The sequence below is a fragment of the Ovis aries genome, chromosome 3, assembly GCF_016772045.2.
Source record: "Ovis aries strain OAR_USU_Benz2616 breed Rambouillet chromosome 3, ARS-UI_Ramb_v3.0, whole genome shotgun sequence".
Classification (NCBI taxonomy): Eukaryota; Metazoa; Chordata; class Mammalia; order Artiodactyla; family Bovidae; genus Ovis; species Ovis aries.
Window position 1 is genome coordinate 95,021,680 of NC_056056.1, and position 24,232 is coordinate 95,045,911.

At 44.8% G+C, this 24,232-nt stretch overlaps 1 protein-coding gene across 10 annotated transcripts in view; it reads right to left on the reverse strand.

Annotated features, from left to right (window-relative positions):
• The window catches only part of SFXN5 (sideroflexin 5), a 126,220-nt gene that overhangs the window by 59,123 nt on the left and 42,865 nt on the right, over positions 1 to 24,232 (reverse strand). For 9 of the 10 annotated variants that reach the window (XM_042246345.2, XM_027966998.3, XM_004006070.6 and 6 more), the window contains 4 exons: positions 23,617 to 23,642; positions 4,328 to 4,381; positions 3,277 to 3,333; positions 1,878 to 1,943 (listed from right to left, as the gene is read on the reverse strand). In XM_042246345.2, coding sequence (XP_042102279.1) covers positions 1,878 to 1,943; positions 3,277 to 3,333; positions 4,328 to 4,381; positions 23,617 to 23,642 — 203 coding nt within the window. The remainder of the gene's footprint in view (positions 1 to 1,877; positions 1,944 to 3,276; positions 3,334 to 4,327; positions 4,382 to 23,616; positions 23,643 to 24,232) is intronic. The other variant, XM_042246343.2, reaches the window with a different exon arrangement.

Genomic DNA, 24,232 nt, shown 5'->3' on the forward strand with positions numbered 1-24,232 from the left:
CCCCAGGCCTGCTGGAGAGGGATGTCCCCCAGGACAGTGAGCCCTTTGCACTACAGTCCATCCCAGCCAAGGCCACCCCCTGTGTGGCTTCCTCCTCCTGGCTCCTCTCTACCTCCCCTTACATCCCCTTACATCTCAAAGAAGGAACTTGGGATTTTCAAGCCACTAAAACAGGCACAGCTATGGGCCCCTCGTGTCATAAGGAGCAGGAGGAAGGTGACGGAGCCCCTTCTCTCTCACAAGGTCCCCTGACCCTGACCAGCAACCCCCAGAATCAGAGATCCCAATTATCATGACCCTCAAAGGTATGAAGTCTCATGCTGGGTTGCAGGACCACCAGGGTGGGTTAGCAGCCTCTTGAGTGATATAAATAGATCTGGCAATTCTGGCTTCATGCTTGGGTGAGACATAAGGAAAGGAGAGGGATCTTGGGCATGAAATGGGAACCCCCCTCCCTCCTAACAGGTATTTGGAAGTGAACCTGGTCCACGTGGGAACAGAGTAAATGAGGCCATATCAGTACAGCCACAAAGCCCTGTTTTGGAGAAAGGTGAAATAAGTGGTGGTATGTGGTATCACCACCATACCATACGGGTATCACCCATACCAGCGGGTCAATACACAGGTCTGAACCACCATATTTATTTAAAGACATGGGAAAGATACTGCTGCGGCTGCTGCTAAGTTGCTTCAGTCGTGTCCAACTCTGTGTGACCCCACAGATGGCAGCCCACCAGGCTTCCCCATCCCTGGGATTCTCCAGGCAAGAACACTGGAGTGGGTTGCCGTTTCCTTCTCCAATGCAGGAAAGTGAAAAGTGAAAGTGAAGTCACTCAGTCGTGTGCGACTCTTAGTGACCCCATGGACTGCAGCCTACCAGGCTCCTCCATCCATGTGATGTTCCAGGCAGGAGTACTGGAGAGGGGTGCCACTGCCTTCTCCAATGGGAAAGATGAGAAGGTGGGTTTTACAAAAAGATGAGTATATGCGAATTTTTATTAAGTGTAAATGTTTTTAATTTTGCATTTCCTGATTATGTTTCTTGCCAACTACCTGTACTTATTGGGTAATGAATAAAATAATCAAGTTGTAACGTGACTCTTACCCCCTGGAGTGGGCTATGGGAGACCAGCAGCCAGGATGGAGAGAGGACCAAAGACAGGTGCAGGGGTGGGGTGAACATGCCAAGGTCTCGGGAGCCTGGTCTTCACTCTGGCTCTGGCTCAGCCCCCTCGCTGGGTCACCTGCCCTCTGCCTTCAACTGGGCAGATGGTCGGTCTCACATAGTCAGTCTACAAACCTTCCCTGCTTACTAGCTGCTGTATTCTCAAAGCCCTGTGGGATTCCAAATGAGTCTATTGCCCCTGACTAGAGGAATTCACAGAACTCCAGGAGGGCTTGGACGTGTGACCACACGACCAAGGCCACCAAGAGGGGACCCGGGGAACACAGGCAAAGACTAAAGGGGAGCTGACACCTGGGCCAGTCCTGGGGCTGGACTGCGAGGCCCTTCACTGCTGCAGCAGTCACACTGCCGAGCTTCCTCTGAGGAAGGCAGCCAGTAAGCATGCATCCCCCTAGAGCAGGCTTCCTGCCCCGGCAGGCCTGTCAGCCCTTCACAAGGCCCGCGGGCACTGCCTCCCCTCCCCTCCTGTTCTCCCGAACTTGGAGCACCAGCCTGCGCTCTTCCTCTACGAAAGCATCACTTCTCTACCTATGCTCCACTTTTCTCTGCCTGACAGCCCCTAAACAGACACCTCTGCCTCCCACACTGCTTGCCCAGCCCTGACCCTCAGACAAGGTCTGGCCCGAGATGCTGGGGGCACAGCCACAGAGCAGCAGGGTGGCGTGGATGGCGGGGGGTGGGAGCTACTCACAGCAATGGAGACGGCACTGATGACGGCTCCCAGGTAGCCCTGGATGAACTTGGATGCAGGTGAAGGCTGAAAGATACAGAATTTCAGGGTGCCCAAAGCTCCCATCCTTGCAAATGGCCTCAGCCACGAGGGACATTCCCGCCCAGTAGCCTGAGGGGCAGGAGGAAAGGAAGGCCTCTGGGAGCCAAAGGGATCCACGCCTCCCTCAGCACAGCTCCGCACATGGAAACACGGGGCAGCTATGTCCAGTGAGACGCCAAAGGGCCCAATGCTCTTCTGCTTTCTATTCTAGAAAAGTCCTTGGCAGACATTTGGCTGGAAGTAGAAAGCAGCAAGGGCCAAAATAGGTCACTTATGGCTGGGGCAAGCAGATCCAGTCAGGAAAGCTAAATGTTGCAAACGGACTGTTTGGCACTCAGAGTCCTTTCTCAGTGGAAATGGCAGTGTCGAGGTGGCCACAGCCTGACTGGCTCTCACGGGCCTCGTCAACCAAGCAGGTCTTCAGGCCAGTAGGAGGCTGTTGCTCCATATTTCGGTGGGAAAGTGGACCCCAGGTTGTGACACACAAAATTAAGCAAGAGCTGAGGACCTACGACCGCAATTCTAGAGATGTTTGGTTTAAGGTGAATGGGAGCCAGCCAAGCAGAGCTGTCCAGGTGTGGAGCATCTGAGAGAGACGTGGGCCAAAGGTTTAGACGGGAGAAGGTGGCGAGGTGCCCGGAGTATCAGGCCCAGAAGTTGTACCGTTCATCCCAGCTCATGATTCCCCTGTCACTCCCCACCAAGGCTGTGAGTGCCCAGACCCTCTCCTCCCCAGACTGACAGCCCCCAAGGGGACCTAGACTTCCCCTCTCCTCTGCTGCCTTTGGACGGAAGTGTGGGGGCACTGATATCAGAGAGAAAGCCTTGCCAGCAAAGTCCAGGAGCCCAGCCCTTCCTCGCCAAGAGAAGGGTGACTGGGCCTCTGCTGTGAGCTCATCCCAGTAGTGCAGGGCACTTTAGGGGGACAAGCCAGTCCTCTCAGACCCCTCACCCTCACAGGCGGCCCTTTATAAAGCTGTGCAGCCAGTGATCTTGGGGCACCGGGGCCGCTTCCAGGCAAACTTGGAGGCAGATTTAGAGGAATTCAGTCCTCACGTGGCTGATGCTGTCCTGATCCAAGGGTTGCCCCAGAAATGTTCAGAAACCAGCGGGGCTTATCCCTTTTGCCTTCCCCACCACACTCCCACGTGATAGGCCTTCGTCATGCCAGGTGAACAGCCCCTCCCTGGTGGGGCCCCTCCCGAAGGGCTGGCAGTAAAACCCCGAGGAGCAGCCCTGATGGAGGCATGCCACATGGCAGAGAGGAGGGGCCGCCCTGCCTGCAGCCCACCGCCAGGCGATGGTCTGCCATGCTCACCTTGGTAGCGTTGCGGTTTGCATAGTTGACACAGGCGTTGTGGCTCTGGTTCAGCCACTGAAAGGCAAGGGGAAGGGACGGGGGAGGAGAAGTCAGGAGAGGTGTGGTCACCTCCCTGGAAGCTAGGTGTGAACCTGGGAGGCCACAGTCCTCCAGAAAGACACGGGTCTCCACTCATGGTGGCTCTATCCACCCCCCAAGGTAGTGCGACCAGCCATCCTGATTTGCCAGGACGATGCAGGTTTCAGCACTGAAAGGCCCCAGTCCTGGGAGACCCCTCAGTTCCTAGCAAACCAAGACACTGGCCCATCGCGCCCAGCTGTCCATCTCAGACCAGACCCGGCCCCCTCTCCCAGAATAAGGTCCACCGCCCCAGATGGGCCCACTGCCTCTGTTGCATCTTCCTTTTCATACTGACGACTGGACCGAAGGTGGACACCACTCCAGAAGGGCCCTGGAGCGGCTGGCAGCCCTGGGCCCCTTTCAGAATACCCCAGCCCAGTGTCCCGCACAGCCTGCAGAGCCTAGACACGGACACTGTTAGGAGGTTTTTCCCCCTTCAGGAAGACTCTGACATTTTCTCCTGAAGACTGACAGGTTTTTCTTCCTGTCCTGCTTTCCCTACACAGACACACACAGAGCTGCTGTTTTGAGACAGCCACAACCCAGACTGCCTCCAAGGGCAGAGACCAGGGGCCGCGATGCTCTTTCACCCGCCTCATGACCATAGGGTTGAGGGTGGATTACCTCCCCTGTAGATTTGGATGAGGCTGATGTCAAAATGAGGCGGAGGGCCTCAAGGTCAGTGGTCATGGAACAAGCGTCCAGGTGAAGCCAGCCCTCATCCCCTCCGGCCCAAGGGCTGCTGGGACCTGCTCAGCAGGACTGAAGTCCTGGGGTGTCTCCCAGCGGCTTCTGGGTTGGGGAGGAGTCGGAAGGGGGGCGACTTTCCACAAGGGGACTAGACAGAGGTGACACTGGAACAGGGTGCTCTAACCAGCACTTTTCAGGTGCCCTCCCGGGAGCTTTCTGTGCACAGGGAAACTGTTACCTGCCAGAAGACAGTCGACGCCAATGTCTGATTGGGCAAGAGAAGGCCAACAACCTATGAGAGAGAAAGAAAAGGCTGAAGAAGGCAGAAGAAACCCCCTACACTTTTGCTAAGAAAAATGACACAGTCACGAACAAAAGTGAGCTGGATCTGTACAAACTGATGTGTACGATCTGTACAAACCAGGGCCCAAAGGGAGTTGACATACAATGAAGAAACCATGGTTGCAGAATTATATGACAGCATAATCCCATTTTTATAAAGGGAAAAACCTCCCCATATATATCATATACACAAATACACATACATATACATATCTCCAAGCATCAGAAAAATCTATGGCACGGCACGTAGACGTCCATGCTGGTGAGTACTTCCTCACATTCTTCTGGAGTATTTCTGTATTCTTTTTATCAACACATCAATTCTTATATGTGTGTTTTCATAATTGGTGTCCAGGGGAACAATAAAAACAAAGGAACATACACAACAAGCCCCTTTACTTCCACCCCGCTAACCTGGCTTCTTCGCACCCTAGCTGCCCAACAGGATCTTTGTGAGGACTCAATAATATTCATTTCAAAGGCTTTAAAGGAGATCAGTCCTGGGTGTTCACTGGAAGGACTGATGCTGAAGCTGAAACTCCAATACTTTAGCCACCTCATGCGAAGAGTTGACTCATTGGAAAAGACTCTGATGCTGGGAGGGATTGGGGGCAGGAGGAGAAGGGAACGACAGAGGATGAGATGGCTGGATGGCATCACGGACTCAATGGACGTGAATCTGAGTGAACTCCAGGAGTTGGTGATGGACAGGGAGGCCTGGCGTGCTGCAATTCATGGGGTGGCAAAGAGTCGACTGAGAGTCAACTCAGTTGGACACGACTGAGCGACTGAACTGAACTGAAAAGGTGTGTGCCCAGTCGTGTCTGACTCTTTGCGACCCCATTGACTGTATCCCACCAAACTCCTCTGTCCATGGAATTTTCTAGGCAAGAATACTTGAGGGGGTTGCCATTTCCTCCTACAGGGGATCTTCCCAACTCAGGGATCGAACCCACATCTCCTGCATTGGCAGGCAGATTCTTTACCACTGGTCCGCCTGGGAAGCTCCATATTTAAAGGCCTTAAGTGTTTTACCAACACAAGTAGGGAAATTTATATATTATCTCTGGGCCCCCATGAAGCAAAACCTACACTATATTTAGGCTATTGAATGAAACATAGATGTCTAATAAGTATTTGTTGAATGTGTGAATGAATGAATAAAAGCACACATATGACCAAGTCTGGTTACGGAAGTGTGGACCCATTATTCCCAAAGCCCAAATATCACCTAAGACCTAGACCCATGACACTGACCAAATCTTAGACTTCAAGGATTCATGTGTGTCTGTCAGATTTACCTTTTGAGTGCTTGTGTGCAAAATAACATCTACCAAGTGCTGCTGCATATGGAAAGAATGTGCACAGCCATCCACATATTGACTTATTTATTATTCCTGTAGATAAAATGGCTCTTTGGCAAGAATTTCTGTAAGGAACAAGTATAAACATTCAATTCTATGCAGTAAATCAAATTCTAGACATCCTTAGCAGCATTAGTAAATCATGTTTTAAACATTAAAATGTTTTAAAACAGTGAACATGCATACACATTTATATTTATTGGCCCATATCAGTTTGAATAAAATTATATAATGTAAAGCCATTCCACAGCACCAGTGAAGGATGATCTTATGATATTTTTCTCCCCCAGGTAAGATCCCAACTCGATTTTTCTCCACAATGACAGTTTAGGGTGCTGGAGTGAGAATCAGGGACCTGGGGTCTCAGCTTTGGCTCTATTCCTGTGTGGTCTCCAGCAGAAGACTTGCCCCTTCGGGGTTCTAGCTTTCACCCCTGTAGGATGAAGAGGTTGACCTTGGAGTTCCAATCTCCACTTAAATTCTATTCCCAGAGTCCAAGTAGTAGGTATGAAGCCAATACAGATGGTTCCATTGTCTGTAAAAGGGAATTTTCCCACCAGTCCTGCCAAGAAGGAACCCCAGGGGACCCAGGATCTCCTCCTAGGGCCCTAGTCAGGAGCCAGACCACAGCGAGGAAGCTGAGCCTAGAGAGGCCAAAGCTGGGCAGACAGGTGAGCCCATGAGTGTGTGGTATGCATGTGTGTGTGTGTGTGTGTGTGTGTGTGTGTGTGTGAGTGAGTGTGTGTGCTTTCTCCTGCACTGGGATGTACATGTACATATGTGTATGTCTGCCTACCTCCTGAAGCCCAAGGAAATAAAAGCTATTTTCCACGTTGGGAAACACATTCCCTTAACCCACTGGTTTACATAACACAGGTGAGTTATGCACTACATTGCACTCTCCCCCTCAGTTCCCTTTGCACCCCCTGAACTGCACTTGGGTCACCAGGACCATCATAAGATGTGGCCCATGAGACTCACTGTATTTACCAGACAGCTGTTGTCCAGGACACTCACTGTCCATTATATCGGTCCCCTTTATGAATCCTCTTGGAGGAAATTTTCTGGTTTCAGGACCAGAAATTTATACTTCTGAACACCTGGTTTGCATCTGTCTTATAGACACAGGGCATCCAACTGTGTCCCTCTTTGCACTGACTGTCAAGATGTCCAGCCTGGGTCTCGACAACCCACATCTGCCAAGGAGACAGACCACACTGCCTGTGTCCTGTGTGAAACTGGACTTATACCTTTATTTTTTCTTTTCTTCTCTAACTTTCCTTTTGTCTCATTTTCAACTTACTTGTTTTTTATGGCATGCCTTTTTTACATGATATTGAGTTATTTTTCAGAACAAACTATAGCCCTAAACTAAAGCAAATTAGTACCCAGTCTATACAATGCACACACATACACACACACACACAGTGTAACCAGTGAGTTTTTCATCTGGTTGGCCAATATGACCAGACTCCTGTCCCAAACTCCTGCACAGGCTGGGCACTTTCTTAAAGAGATGAATTAATCAATTGATTTCACTAAGCATTTTTCCTTATGTCACCTTCAAGATCTTTATTATAACTTTGGGGTCCAAACAAAATAAAGATTACTTTCTATATTCTACAAATGGGGCAGCTGAGGCTTAGACAAATTCAGTGATCTACCAGAGGCTTCAAAGCAAGCTAGAGAAAGAGTCAGGTCTCTTGATTTCTGGCTTGGGAGCCCCACCTCTCTAAGGCTTCCTTCTCTAGCTCAACTGCCTGAGTACAAAGGAAAAGTCACATTATACGCCCATTTTCAAGCATCTTCTATGCACTGAGCTCCATCAGCTTCCAGAGGAGACTACCAGAAGAGTTGAATATACAGCATCGAACCACAGCAAACACGAAGGCCAAACAGGAAAATGTATGGGGATGTCTTCTATAACTCCTGGGCATGGAAATGACTAGATGGTTTAAACAGGTATTTGGATGTGTGTAAAACTGATAAGTTCTCACATCCAAGCAGGAGTTGAGGAAAAGAGAGGTCTGGTTATCTGCCAAAGGAGGTGGTAGGCTGGAGCTGAGGTGTGCACGTGTGTGCTCCTGGGAGCAGGAACAGCTGAGAGATGAGCTTCATTGGAGGAGGTTCAGGCAATCGGCAGATGGGAGTCCAGGGAGGGTGAGGTGAGAAGGCAGCGGAACACCATGCCACACTGGCCAAAGAGGACGCAAGGGAGCCATCTGAGGCTGAGGCAAGAGGAACCGGGACCCGCCTTCCAGGTTCCTACAGTGGCTGGTGGGGCCGCAGGCACGCGGTGCCAGCCCCGCTCCCTATTAGGCAACACGCAGCACCATCTGCACAATCCCAGGAGCAAGAGCAGATATTTTATAACTTCCTTTTTTCTTTTTAAGTCTAAATTAAAAATAAATGTTCCTTCAGTTCTCAGATGTATATCTCTGGTGCAACCTGCCCACATTCCCTCATGCTGCCCTTTCCAGAACACGGCAGGGGAAAGGAGGAAAGAGATGAATAGAGAGAGGGAGCCAGTCCGCCGGCTTCAATGCCAGTGGATGGCACCTCTTCCAAGACGGAGATGCTTCAGCGTGGCCGCCCAGCGGGTAGAGAGCCCAGAAAGCGGCTGCGACCAGGGAACATGAAGGAGAGCCGACAGCCAGAATTCCCAGCCTGCACCCTATCTTGTCGCAGGACCTCGGCCAAATCGCACATCCTATCTTTGCTCTCATTTATAGTTCATAACACGACTGGGGTCCCCTCCACGGCTCCCGCCCCCTGGCAGCTGTCCTCTCTGCACATCTGTCTGCCTTTGCTTCCTCTTCCCCTTGGGTGGCCGGCCACAGGCCCTCGTGACCAGTGCTCAGACTCTGGCGGTGGGAGGAGTTGGTTCTTATACGTACTGGCTGTGTGACCACACACAAGTAACTCGAGGTCTTTGTGCCTCTGTTTTTTCATCTGTTAAATGGGGACAGTCCTGGTACGTCTCTGAATGACCAGAAGAAGAAGTGAGGCATGGCAAGAATTGGGCACGGTGTCTGGAACGGAGCATGCACCCCGCCCCCCGCCCCAGGTGTTAGGTGTTAGTATCGGTCCTCTCCTTCTATCTCATTCTTTTCCAGTCTTTGCTCTTCTCTCGTGTCTCTGACCTTCACAGTCCACATTACACAATTGAGCAACATTTAGTCCACAAAGGGTAGTGAACTCCTGGTGGTAGAATCAGGGCTTTTCTCTCTGATGTTCCCCAAAGCACTCAGCACACACTGGAAGAACATTGCTAGCTCATTATTAAGGACATTAACTCATTCTTGGCCAGGGAAAAGATCTATGATGGATTGTGACAATGATCACCGTCATCCATCTCTGTCTTACTCCTTTCATTAAAGTCTGATTGCATGAGGCTGTTGGCCTTTGAAGAGGGGGCAGACTGAGTTTGGTCCCTGCACACCCTTGCCAGGGGAGGAATTTGCTTCCGTGCTCTTGGTATTGCTTTGGCCAGTGGCATGTGGGAGGAAGCAGCAGTGTGCCGGTTCGAAGCCCAGGCCTCAGAGACCTTATTTATGCTGGCCCTCCGTGCTCCTAACATCGCCAAGAGGTGACATGCCCTGACCAGTGTTCTCATTCATTGAAGGAGGATAAGATGTGAGGAGCAGAGTCCAGCCTGGTTGAGCTGACTCCCAGTTGACCCCAGACCTGTAGTGAGAAGCAAAACTGCCTCAATCAAGCCCAGTCTAGACCAGCCAAACTCCCAGGTAACTGCAGATCCCTAAGAATGAATGCTATGGCTGCTGCTGCCATGTTGTGGATGTTTGTTACACAGCACTATAGTAGCAATAGCTGACTGGTATAGGGATTCCTTCATATAGTGAATATGCTGTCCTTCCTGGGCAAAATTCGGTATCTCTACTAGTGCACCTGTACCACTACTAATGTCTTCCCTCGTGATGCTGTTTCCTGAGCAGCCCAGCTTGTCAACCGACTCCAACTGGTGACCACTGGCCCAGTTCTGGGGCCACCCTGGCTGGTCCAGAAAGAAGGGAAGTTTGTAACTGAGCCTCATCTCAGGATAGAATGAGGAAAGGGCCACAGTTCTAGCCACTGTGATATTGGGACTCAGAACTGAGCAGCCTCCCACCCCTTGGGCTGGCACTCATATGAAAGTGATTCAAGTGATAAGAAAAAGAAAACTTTAGAAGTATAAAAAAAATTCAAAGGGTAAGCAGGGTGTGTGTCTAAACGACTGAGTGGTGAAATTTAAGTCAGGGGAAGACTGTAGGTACAGAATCGTCTTGCTTGGCAGGAAAACGGCAGAAATATTAGTCCTGCCACCCTCCACCCCATCTTCGTTCGGCTAGTCCCTCCTCACCTCTGGCTTTCCGGTCAGTTGTCACCTCCTCCAGGAAGCCCCCGCCAGCCCTCAAGGTGACATGGGTCTCCGTCACACGCTCTCGCAGCACCCTGCCTGCCTTCTTTGCAGTATTTTATCTTGGTAGTAAATAAATGTTTAAAATCTGTCTTCCTTGAGAGCTTCCAGATGCTTCAGAGGGATGAGACCACATAACTTTCACTTCTCAAATACCTGGGAGTCCTCGCCGGCAAAGCAACAGTCCTTTAGCATCACACGCTTTTCCTCCACACTGATGCACTCAGTTCTAAAATATTCCTCTTCATTTTCAAAAGACCTTGCATGGGCTCCGGTACTCCACAACTTGCCTGCTTTTTCCTTCGACTTTGTCTCCATCTTCTGATTTCTAAAGCTAATGGTCCGAAAAGTAACACTCAGGCGCATTAGGGGTGCTGCTATTTAAAGCAGCCCAACCAGTTCAAGAAAATATCTTTTGTCAAATGAATGTTTGTCCCTGACTGGTCCATTCCAGTGTAACTGAACCCCACCTCTTGGATGGTATAAACTAAGCCAGAGCTGCAGTCAGAAGCAAACCAGACACCAGCCATTTTGGTGTCTGATCACAATGAAGAAAATTGGGGTTGGGATTGAAATGTGTGAAAAAGTGGAGTCTGGGATGAAGAGGGTTGGGAGATGAGAGAAAGGCCCTGAGACTCAGCCAAACCCTCACGTAAGTGAACCCTCCATGGTCCACCTGTCCTCCCCACAGAGAGGACGTGATTTATAGCAGCACTTTTGCAGAAGTGGGGTTTCTAAGTCTACACAATCATCTGCACCATTAAAACGAGAGGGTTCAGAGTAGATAGGGCTCCTCAAGTCCCAAGAAAACGTCAGGTTTGGAAGTAACCTGAGACCTCTGAATTCACTGACAGGATGCTCCTGGTCTGCCCTCCTCGGCCTTCCAGCTGGATATGAGGGGTTTCAGGCTTGAGTTCCGAGACTCCCAGAATGACAGGAGAGAGGAGAGGAGGACGGCAGTGTCAGGGAGCTCAGGGCCGAGAAGGGAGACACAGAGGCCGCCTGGGAGAACCTCAGGCTCGCTGCCCTGAGACATTATGCGGGCCAAGGGTAGAGGCTGGCAGCTGGAGAAATGCAGAGAGGGCAGGATGGGGGCCCACACCCTGGCCCTGCCTCTCCCAGCTGCACGTGCCCAGAAAGCACAGGGCTGCATATCTCTTGAAGGAAATCTGAGGACTTAGATGCCAATTGTCAGAAGCGATCACAGCTGCTGGGGGTCTTTCTGGGAAGGTACCTGAAAAAGGGGAGCCATGAACTGCACCCGCCTTGGGAACAGCCTTGGTGCACTGGCTTAGCCGCCATGCTTATGTATAAATTGGGATCTCTTTGCCACACATCAAAGGGGGAAAAGTTTCCATCTTCAAATGTTAAGCTTAAAATAAGACACTACATGGGTGCCAGTAGATCTGTGAAATCTGCTGACTAAACTGGCACCAGCTTCTGGGAGAAAACCAGCTCGTTTCTCCTGAGCTCTGGGAGTGAGCGGGATGGGGGCAGGGTTACTCTCAGGCAAGGCGGGAGCAGCATGGGAGGGGGGTGTCAAGTCAGGGATGCTCACCTGCGCAGGAGGTAATTCGGATATTACTTCCAGAAGCATCTTAGCCAGCCTGACTCACCCCTTCCCTTTATCACTCAGGGACCCAGTTCCTAGCACATTCGCTGGCACCCCATTTCTATTTTGGTAAGCATTTTAGTGGTTTCTGCATGTGTATATTTCTTACCCATTCTATCGGAGCAGGGGCTTCCCTAAGGCATGGACTGGAACCTTCACTCCCCTTCAGACCACGCCCTTACTGAGATGTTCAGTGCTAGCAGGAGACAGCAGGGTCTTAGGAGAGGTGATGTGGCTGGTGGAAGCCAGGCCTGGGGTTGAAGTGCCCAGACAATCACAGTGCTCCATCCTTACTGGGCAAGGTGGTGGCCCCAAGAAGGGAGTGGGACCAATGAGTCCTCACATTGCTCATCCACATCAAAGTGCCCAGATAGAAGGCCACAGGTTCTCCACAACCAGTGGCTCCTCCTGGGACCTGGCCTCTGGCCCAGCTGTTCTGAATCTTGGGATATAGCTACTTGGGGCTAAGAAGTGAGTCTCACCTAGGGAGGCTAGGTGAGTACTGTCATTTTGCTCCAGCTGCCACTGAGACCATCCCAAGTCATGTTGCCCATTAATCCCAATCATGTGTTCATACAGGGTGTCAGAGGCTAGGATTCCTATTCTCACATCCTACACGTTTCTTCACAGAGGGATGTTTGCTCCAGGATGGGAGGCACTGGTCCTGGTAGGACATTCACAGTGTCTACTTCAGCAGTAAAGCCTTGAGCAACATGGGAATCAGCACCCACGTTCCTACGACACCTACAAAACAGGGCCGTGGTGGCCCTGGGGTGATTGATTTGTCTTAGGAAGAGGAGAGAGAGGAAAACTACGGGGTGTCCTCAATAACACTTGTGAACTAGAGAGAGTGTGAGCATCCCTTGGGTTGGCTAGATAATACCAGTTGATGGCAGCCATTAATTTTGAAAGCGTCCAGTTGACCTCCTATGAGGAATAAGCCCCAAACTCAACTTCTGTGGTTTGAGAGAGACGATACTGCCAAATGATATATCTCTTTATTTTTAATCATTGATGGAATATTTGTTAAAAATTATTATGGAAGATCCTTGTTTGACTACCTATAGCTATTCTTTTCTTCTTTCTCACTAACAAATCCCTATAATTGGGGATTGACTATATATATCCAGCTAATTTCTAATGTAATATAAACAAAACTGTTGTGTGATACTCCGAAGAGGACTACTTAAAGGGAAATGACTCACATAAGAGGTACATCCTTTTACTTCTCCCTTCTTTCTCCTCCCTGGGATGTAGATGTGATGACTGGAACTTCAGCAGCCATCCTGGGCTATGAAGTTACTGACCCTAGAAGCCAGCACTGAGAATGATGTAGAAAAATGGAAGTCTGGATTCAAAACGACTGTGGGTTCTGCCTATCTCCAAAATTCTTTGATCTGAGAGGGAAATAAATTATTTTGTTTAAACTACTATTGTTTTGAACTTTTTGTTATATACAAACGATCCTACTTCTCATATAATCATATACTATGCTACAAAGAAAACCATAATAAATTTCAAATGGCAAAATTGTAGAGGTGACTCTCTCTAAAAATAAGATAAACATAATAATAAAAGAATATATAATTTTAAAACACAATCATTTGGAATTTAAAATGTATTCTCCTGACTAATTGATTAAAGAGGACTCAAAGCTATAATTTCAAACTTATTTCAAAAATAAAAATATAGATAATTGTATGAAAACATATTAGACATAGCCAAGTATTTGATATATACTCAGAAGCAAATTCAGAGGCCTAAAGAGTTTTTCATTAGAAGGAAAGAATGAGACTAAATAAGAATAAATTCAAAGCAATAAGTTAAAAAAAAAAGCCAGCCATAACAAATCAAAGAGGAAAAGTGGATATTATGAAGATAAGAATAAATTAGAAAATGAAAACAGAAGAATCGATAAATACATCTACGAGCTGATTCCTAGACACAACTCTCAAAAATCCAGTTATTTAAATAAAGGAGATGGAGGTGAGAAGAGGGGACAAGACTCAAAGCTCAATCCTAAAAAAGACCATTATACTTTAAGAATCAATATTTAAAACTTTTCTACCAAAGACACCAGAGAGTAAAGAAAGAATGGCTAGGAGAAGAGATTTCCAATATATATACTTCAAAGGATTAATATTCAAATATATAAGGAATTGGGGAAGGCAATGGCACCCCACTCCAGTACTCTTGCCTGGAAAATCCCATGGATGGAGGAGCCTGGTGGGCTGCAGTCCATGGGGTCGCGAAGAGTCGGACACGACTGAGCGACTTCACTTTCACTTTTCACTTTCCTGCATTGGAGAAGGAAATGGCAACCCACTCCAGCGTTCTTGCCTGGAGAATCCCAGGGACGGCGGAGCCTGGTGGGCTGCTGTCTATGGGGTCACACAGAATTGGACACGACTGAAACGACTTAGCAGCAGCAGCAGCATATAAGAAATACTTACAAATTAATTAGAAAAATATAGTCAATGGAAGAATGGGCAAAGGACGTTAATAGCTAATTCACAAAAGAAGAAATGTAAATAGTCAATAAATATATGAAAAGAAGTGAGATCTTTTGTTGTTCAGGGAAATGTGCATAGCCTTTTACACAGCAAGCTCAATTTCTGGGCCCTTAAGAAATCCTCATACTTGTACAAGAAAAGCTTTATAAGGATTTTCCCACAGCACTGTTATTTCTAATAGAAAATTATGAGAAACAATCTAAATGCATCACTATGGGAGAGAATGTTACTCAGCAGGAAAAATGGAATGAGGAGGGAAGGAAGGAAAGAGATCTTTACATAGGCAAACTGCTAAGTGTAATTAAGCTATTTGTAGATAAATAAGTATATTTTTGTATTTTTAATGGAAAAGATATAAAACAAAACAAAACTTTTAGTGATGATTCATATTTATGCAAATACCTAGAAAAAAGTCCTGAAAGTTCACACTAAAATTCTTACAGAGATTACTTCTGGGCACAGATTTGGAGTTCAGGATTGTCAGAGGAACTTTAATACTTTTTTGCATTGTTTGAATTCTGAGTTGAGAGAACATATTCATGTATTACTTGTATAACTTTAAAAATATTCTTTAAAAAATTCTTAGTGATATTTTTGAATTCCAAAGAACATATTCATGTATTACTTGTATAATTTTATAAAATATATGGAGAAGATTTTTTTAATTCTAAGTATATTTCTGTACTCCAAAGATAAAAAGAGAAAAAATACCAAAAGATCCCAAAGGGAATGGGGGAGGTTTACCTATAAAGAAAAAGAGAATCAGGCCAACTATTGTTCATGTATAAGAGGGGAAAAAAATCATTTCAGATATGCAAGGACTCAGAAAGTATTGCCCACACACTCTTAATATTATTCAAAAAAGTACTCTAGCCAAGCATAGAGAACACACACACACATACACACACACACACATACATACACACACACGCAGCCTAAATACTTGTGAAGTTTAATATAGGTGTTAAGCAAGGGTTCAAAAAGCTGGTGAGATTCCAGACTATATGCAAAATCTGGGCAAGTGCATATGAATGAAATGGTAGAAAACAGGCTAAGATGGTGTGCTAAAAATCTCTCCCTTTATGAGTAGGATTGGGGAGATCCTATTTCCTATTCAGTTATTGATATTGATAAGGTAAATATCAATGAAATCTCTCTATAACACATTATAGGTAATTAAAGATTAGGATATTCCCCTTCCAAACTACCTAAGAAACAAAAAGGACCAATAAAAATTATCAGTCTAGCATAAATCAGGAAAATAAATGGAAACAGTAACAAACTTACTACTGGATGGCTGGGATAAGCGCTCACAATAACCAGTGGCAGAATAAATATGAGCAAGTTCCATTAATTATTGAAATTAAAGACAGTTTCTCAAAGTGGGTTAGAAAAAGAAGTAGAATTCAGTTCAGTTTTGTCTATGAGAGACATATACACAGAAATATCACTCTAATGAAAATGTGTAGGCAACAATTTACAAGTCGAACAAACAAAAAGGGAAGAGAAATGTTAACATGAGATGAAGTAGAATTCAAGACAACGATATTCAGAGAAGCAGATATTTCATGTGTGTGTGTGTGTGTGTGTGCATTTGTGAGAGAAAGAGAGAGGTGGGAAGGTGCAGACTATAATGGTCCAGACAAAAATGTCATGAACATACCAAACCCCACTGCACTGAAATGTACCCAGCAACAACTATGAGCAATGTAAGGAAATTAAACACACACAATTATGGTGGGAGAAGTTTATAATACTTGCTCAGAATATTTCAGAACAATGTAGAAGTTTCAGGGAAACTACAAAAGCATAGAGATGAGAATGATGTGCCTAAACATGCCGATACATATTTAAAATACACGCATAAAGTGAAACATTTCAAGTGTGCAGCGAAGTCCAGAGGACAGTATAATGAACATCCACACACTGCCAAATCTAATTATTTTGCTAAATTTTTGTGAAAATTTTCTTTTTGAAAGATGAAACATAAAAGCCATGAATGAAGCTCCTCCTGTCCTGCTAGATCCCGCTGCACTCTCTCTCCAGAGGTAAGAAGGATCACGAAGCTGTTGCTGACTGTTCCCATGAGTGTTTTTATGACTCCATGAAAAACATACCCATACATATATATTATTACATATTGTTATATGTTAATATATAGTATATATAATATCGCTTTACGTATTGAAACATTACATAAATTACACCAGACAGGATTCTTACTCTGCTATTTTTGTTCATTCATCATTGTTTTTGAGATTTATCAGTACTGACAATTGTAGCCCTGTTCATTTTTTTCTTTCCTGTGTTGTTTTCTTACGTATCACTGTCGCTAAGTCACTTCAGTCGTGTCCGACTCTGTGAGACCCCATAGACAGCAGCCCACCAGGCTCCCCCGTCCCTGGGATTCTCCAGGCAAGAACACTGGAGTGGGTTGCCATTTCCTTCTCCAATGGGTGAAAGTGAAAACTGAAAGTGAAGTCGCTCAGTTGTGTCCAACTCAGTGACCCTATGGACTACAGCCCACCAGGCTCCTCCACCCATGGGATTCTCCAGGCAAGAGTACTGGAGTGGGGTGCCATTGCCTTCTCCCCAGGCCTCCCTATCCATCACCAACTCCCGGAGTTCACTCAAACCCATGTCCATTGAGTCGGTGATGCCATCCAACCATCTCATCCTCTGTTGTCCCCTTCTCCTCCTGCCCCCAATCCCTCCCAGCATCAGAGTCTTTTTCAATGAGTCGGCTCTTCACATGAGGTGGCCAAAGTATTGGAGTTTCAGGTTCAGCATCAGTCCTTCCAGTGAACACCCAGGACTGATCTCCTTTAGAATGGACTGGTTGGACCTCCTTGCAGTCCAAGGGACTCTCAAGAGTCTTCTCCAACACCACAGTTTAGCCTGTTCATTAATTTTTAGTATCAATTTGTTAAGTTCCATGAAAAACCCTGTTATTTTGATTGGAATTATATTGAATATAATTTGAAGAAAATGAGTATCTTCATGATTACAAATACTTCTACCCAAGGTGATATATTTATCCATTTATTTAGTTGAAGGCTTCCAGTGGCCTTCAATATAGTGCTATAAGTTTTTCCATAAAGGTCTTGCATATCCTTTCTTGAAGTTATTTTGGGTAATTTATTTTTTCTTGAATTTATTTTGGGTAACTTATCATTCTAAGTGCTATTTTAAATGTTTTTTTAAAAACCAAAATCTAAATGTTTGCTATAGGCTTATAGGCAGACATTACTTTGCCAACAAAGGTCTATCTAGTCAAGGTTATGGTTTTGCCAGTGGTCATGTATGGATGTGAGAGTTGGACTATAAAGAAAGCTGAGCGCCGAAGAATTGATGCTTTTGAACTGTGGTGTTGGAGAAGACTCTTCAGAGTCCTTTGGACTGCAAGGAGATCCAACCACTCCATCCTAGAGGAGATCAGTCCTGGGTGTTCATTGGAAGGACTGATGTTGAAGCTGAAACTCCAATACTTTGGCCACTTCATCCAAAGAGCTGACTCATTGGAAAAGACCCTGATGCTGGGAGGGATTGGGGGCAGGAGGAGAAGGGGACGACAGAGGATGAGATGGCTGGATGGCATCACCGACTCAATGGACATGGGTTTGGGTGGACTCGGGGAGTTGGTGATGGACAGGGAGGCCTGCCGTGCTGTGGTTCACGGGTTGCAAAGAGTCAGACACGACTGAGCGACTGAAGTGAACTGAACTATAGGCATACAGCAATGATTTTATATATTTGTCCTACACCCAGAACTCTTATAAAACAGTAGTTCCCACAGTTTGCCTGTTCTCATGAATACTTGTGTTTCTTCCTTTCCAATCCTGATATTTTTCATGTCTTATTCTACTTGTTAGTCTCTTAGGAAAATGACAGATAGAAGCACTATTATCAAACATTCTTACTCTGTCCCAGACATTAAGATTTTACCTTTATTTGATTCATCTTTAAGAACGGTACTTGCAATGGACAACTTAATCAAATAATGGGTGGAACTCAAGAGGGAGGGAATATCTGTATACTTATGGCTGATTCGCATGGTTGTACAGCAGAAAGCAACATAATATTGTAAAGCAATAACCTCCAATTAAAAAAAGATTGATGGGTGGAAGACTTAAACAGATATTTCTCCAAAGAAGACAAACAGATGGCCACAAACACATGAAAAGTTGCTCAACATTGCTCAGTATTAAGAAATGCAAATCAAAACTACAGTGATCACCTCACTGTAGAATGGCCATCATCAGAATGGCTGTTATCAAAAAAAAAAATCTACGAATAATAAATGCTGGAGAGGATGTGGAAACAAGGGAACCTTCTTGCTCTATCGGTGAAAATATAAATTGATACAGCCACTATAGAAAACTGTATGGAGCCTTAAAAAACTAGGAGAGACACAGATGTATAGAACAGTCTTTTGGACTCTGTGGGAGAGGGAGAGGAAGAGGGTGGGATGATTTGGGAGAATGGCATTGAAACATGTATAATATCATATATGAAACGAATCGCCAGTACAGGTTCGATGCATGATACTGGATGCTTGGGGCTGGTACACTGGGACGACCCAGAGGGATGGTACGGGGAGGGAGGAGGGAGGGGGGTTCAGGATGGGGAACACGTGTATACCTGTGGTGGATTCATGTTGATGTATGGCAAAACCAATACAGTATTGTAAAGTAACTAACCTCCAATTAAAATAAATAAATTTATATTTTTAAAAAATTAATAAAAACTACCATATGACCCAGCAATCTCACTACTGGGCATATACCCTGAGTAAACAATAATTCAAAAAGACACCTGTGCCCTATGTTCACAGCAGCACTATTTGTGACAGTTAGGACATGGAAGCAACCTAGATGTCCATCAACAGGTGACTGGATAAAGAAGCTGTGGTGCATTTATACAATAGAATGTTGTTGTTGCTGTGGTTTAGTCGCTAAGTCAGGTCCAACTCTTTTGTGACCCCATGGACCGTGGCCCACCAAGGCTCCTCTGTCCATGGGATTCCGCAGGCAAGAATACTGGAGTGGGTTGCCATTTCCTTCTCCAGGGGATCTTCCCAACCCAGGGAGTGAACCCACATTTCCTGCATTGGCAGGCGGATTCTTTACTACTGAGCCACCAGGGAAGTCCCACAATGGAATATTACTCAGTCGTAAAGCAGAAGGAACTCGAATCAGTTAAAGTGAGGTGGATGAACCTGCAGCCTGTTATACAGAGTGAAGTAAGTTTGAAAGAGAAAAACAAATATTGTACATTAGCGAATATACATGGAATCCAGAAAAATGGTATTGATGAACCTATTTCCAGGGCAGGAGTAGAGGCACGACATAGAGAATGAACTTGTGGACACAGTAGGAGAAAGAGACGAATTGAGACAGGAGCATTGACATAGACACTCCCACGTGTGAAACAGATCACTCAGCTCAGTGCTCTGTGACGCCCTAGAGAGCTGGGATGGGGGTAGGGTGGGAGGGAAGCTCAAGACGGAGGGGACGCATGGATACTTAAAGCTGATTCATGTTGCTGTACATCAGAAACCAACACAAAATAGCAAAGCAATTATCCTCCAAATAAAAAATGTTTTAAAGAATAGTGTTCGCTATGGGGTTTGGTGGTTTTCCTCTTTTTTGACAGATATTCTATTAAGTTAGTGAACCTCCTCTCTAGACCTAAATAATCTTTTTTAAAAAATTATAAATGGAGTTATATTGTATCAAATGATTTTTCTGTATCTACTAAGTCATCATTTCTCCTTCAATTTAATTAACTACATTAATACATTCTCTAATGTTACCATTTTTGGTAAATATTATATGATATATTTTAATACATTGCTGGATTCAACTCGTTATTATTTCATTTAGACTATTTATGTATAATTTCATAAGTGACATTGGCCTATAATTTTTCTTTCTTATATCTACTTATTTGGTATTGGTCTCAAAGTGCCTCATAAATGAATTGGGGAACATTTCCTCTTTTTTATTCTCTTTAAAGAGTTTTGTAAAGATCGAATTTGGCTATTCCTTTGAGTGTGTTCACCTGAAAGATCATAGGAGCCTAGTGGTAAGTTCTGGTTTTTTTGTTACTTCTTTGGTGCATACATTTTAAGCAACTGATCTAATTTCTTTCTCTTTACAGGTCTTTTCAAATCCTGTATTTCAGGCAGTTTTTGGTAATCTATACTTTTTTAGAAATGTATCCATTTTTTCTAAGTCTTCAAATTTACTGCCTCAGATTGCTCAATGCATTCTGATCTTTTAAACTTAATTATTCTTTTAGTCCTAGTATTGTTCATTTGTATCCTCTTTCTTTTTTCTTGCTCAGTATTGCCAGAAATGACTATTTAATTACTCCTTACAGAAAAGCTACAAATTTACCCTTAATATATATTTCCAACAATATCAAAACACATATGTACAAGAGTATCTATTCTTGCTTATTCATACTGGCAAAATAATGGAAACAATCTAAATGTCCATATGTAGGAAAATACTGGAGTGGGTAGCCATTCCCTTCTGCAGGGGATTTCCCGACCCAGGGATTGAACGCAGGGTCTCCCACACTGCAGGCAGGTCTTTACTGTCTGAGCCACCGGGGAAGCCATTTAAGAAAATAGTTGAGTAAATTATGGGACTTCCACATAGCAGGTTATTATGCAGCTATTTAAAAAAAAAGAATGAGGAAGATCTCTGTAAACTGATATACTGTGATTTCCAAGGTATGTCATTAAGTGAAAAAAACATTAGACAAAGGGTTATACAGTCTGCTGCTGCTGCTGCTAAGCTGCTTCTGTCGTGTCCGACTCTGTGCAACCCCATAGACGGCAGCCCACCAGGCTCCTCCATCCATGGGATTTTCCAGGCAAGAATACTGGAGTGGGTTGCCATTACCTTCTCTGTATATAGTATGCTACCCTTTATAAAAAAAGAAAGGAAAATATATTTGCATTTGCTTATTTTTATAAAAAGAAATAGAAGCATAAGATTATTTGCTTAGAGAGGATGAGTGGGAAGGACCTCCCATGAAGGGTTAGAGAGGGAAATGGAATTGTATTATGCCTTTTTAATACAGCTAGGTGGTAAAGAACCTGCCTCCTAATGCAGGAGACATAAGAGACACAGGTTCAATCCCTGGATAGGAAAGATCCGCTAGGGAAGGAAATGACAACCCACTCCAGTATTCTTGCCTAGAGAATCCCATGGACCGAGGAGCTGGTGGGTCACAAAAAGTTGGACACAACTGAAACGACTTAGCACAAAGCACGCAATATAGCTTTGACTTTTGAATTATGTTGATATTTTATATGTTTTAAAAATAAATCAATAAAAATGGGGAAACATCTGAAATTCAATGGCAACAGAAACAAATAAACCTAACTATATCTCAAATAAATAACATATACACACAGAAGAAAATAATTCAAATAACTTTTGAACACAGTCCTCTAACTATATGCTCTATATGTAGGATCTATTCCATGGACAAAAAGAGCTTCAAAGAAATCTTGAGGTTTATTTAGTACGTTTTGGTGGATTAATATATGTTTGAGTGGCACTAATGCAGAAATGCTGAAGTTCTTTTATTTGTATATGCAAGATTTTGTAACTGAATAAATACATTGTTGTATTCTCACTCAGGGAGAAGAAAGATTGTAGGTATGGAATGGAAGGAGGGGATTAATTTTGAGATGTTGGATTGGAATTAGACATATTAGTCTGAAGTCATGATTTTTAAAAAGTTGTCGGTCCTAGATCTATCTGCTAAGAGGGGCTAGAAGCAATGACACGCCAGTGACAATGAGCACAGAGAGCCTACCTAGACAGCCAGATATTGGTTTCTAAATACCATTCCCCTCGGAAGGGAATCAGGCTCTTTGGAGAAATGGATGAGCCCAGGTCCAGAGCAGGAAACTACAAGATGAGTTTGTAATATCCATACATTGTGCCAGTAAGTATTGAAGTACATATTCAAAGAATAAAAAACATGTCATGTCAAATGGACAGAAAAATTGCCTTAAGGGTCTCTACTGGTAAAATTTAGCATAATTTTTATATAAAAATGAGTAATGACAAAAGTAAATTATTATCCATGGAACACAAAAAATATATAAGACCATACTGATAATTTTAAAACACAAGAAAGTGGGAGGTAGAGGGGAAGCCCCTTATTTATAGGAGGCTATAAATTAATAAATATAGAATGATATTTATGAAATAAATAGGAAATTTTAGACTAGGTAAATATCCTGTTCCCAATCATTTTTCACTTAGTGGTTTTAACGTCTGTTGGCATCCTGGCCATCAGTTTAGGCGAATATGAAAAAAGTTACTATAAACATTTATGTATAGATTTTGTACGGACATGCGCATTCACTTCTCTTAAAGTAAATACCTAAATGTAGGATTGCTGACTCACATTGTAAGCATATGTTTAATTTTATAAGAAACTGCGATATCATTTTACACATACACCTGTCCTGAACCCAGTTCTGATTCTAGGATCACCCCTCTCACTTAGCTGTTATCTCTTTGGCCTCCTAGGCAAAATGTAAGAGAAATGAGGATGTGTGGTGGAATATTAGGCAGCAACGAACTAGAACAAGTTAATACTACATATAACAATAAGGCTCATAAACAGCTGAATGAGGGAAGCCAGGCCCCCCAAAACGTACATTTATATAAGTGATTCCATTTATATAAAGTTTGATAACAGGCAAAATGAGAATATAATGAAGGAAATCAGAAAAGTGGTTCCCTGTGAGGACTGAGAGGGGTTCACAAGAGCTTTCTGAGATGCTGATAATGCTGTTTATCTAAGTGATGTTTACTTTGCTGAGCTCACTTTGTGAAAATTTATCAAGCTGTACCTTTATGACAAATGCAACCTTTCTGTACATTCGTTTTATTCCAATATAAAAAAATTTGAATAAACTTAATCTCGATTTCAAAACTGAACAAAAATAATGCTGAGTTCTTCAGTTTTCAGAAGGCATCCTTACTTTCTGACTTCCCAAGCTCCCTGGAAAAACTTCCCTGTAATCAAACCAGCAAGTCCTAATTACTGACAATCTATGGGAAGAGGTTTGATAACACACATCAAGAGAATTAAGAAGAAATACATGACGCTTTCTACAATAATTCCCCTCCAGGAATTTATCCTAAATCAGCAACTCACTCAAATATTTATGAATGGTAATGTAAAGCTATACATTAAAAAATATTTTAGAAAAGAAAACCCTTTGACGGTAATACTTACAATTGGCGTCCCAAAAGGAATGTAACCTGTGAGAGGACAGAGAAGAGTCAAGCTGTATAATCCTCTGCCCCACCTGCCTTTCAACCGAGATGCCACAGAGACTTTTGACCTTGATCTTAGCAGTGGCCCCAAGGAAAGGGCTCGGGTCAGTTAAGCAGGAGGCATCTCCAGCCCCCAGACCTTCTCCCAGCTCAGCCCTCCCCAGGACAGAGGGCTCCCCTGTGTCCCCCAACCTCTTTGTCTCTGTTCCCCTCAGTTCTCATTCTGCTCCAAAACCAGGGGCCCCACTCCTGAAGGGGGCCACCCACGGCTGGGGCACTGGCACTCTGCACTTGGCGGTCCTCCCACGACTTCCTCCATGATGTCCACGTCCCTGCCCACACTCCCCACAGTGTCTCTGAAGGCCCTGGAATGTCCTCCACCTTCCCTCACCTTGTCTTTCTAAAACATACCCTTACTTTCCCGGCATTATGACCGTTACTGGAGACTTCGTGCCAGAGCTCTTTGAATCTCTAGGTCCCTGGCTGGACAGCCTCAACAGATCAGGAAAGGGCTTGCGTGTGGTGCAGCTGGGCCCTGGGCTCCACCTCATGGCTGCCCACGGCCTCGGACTGTG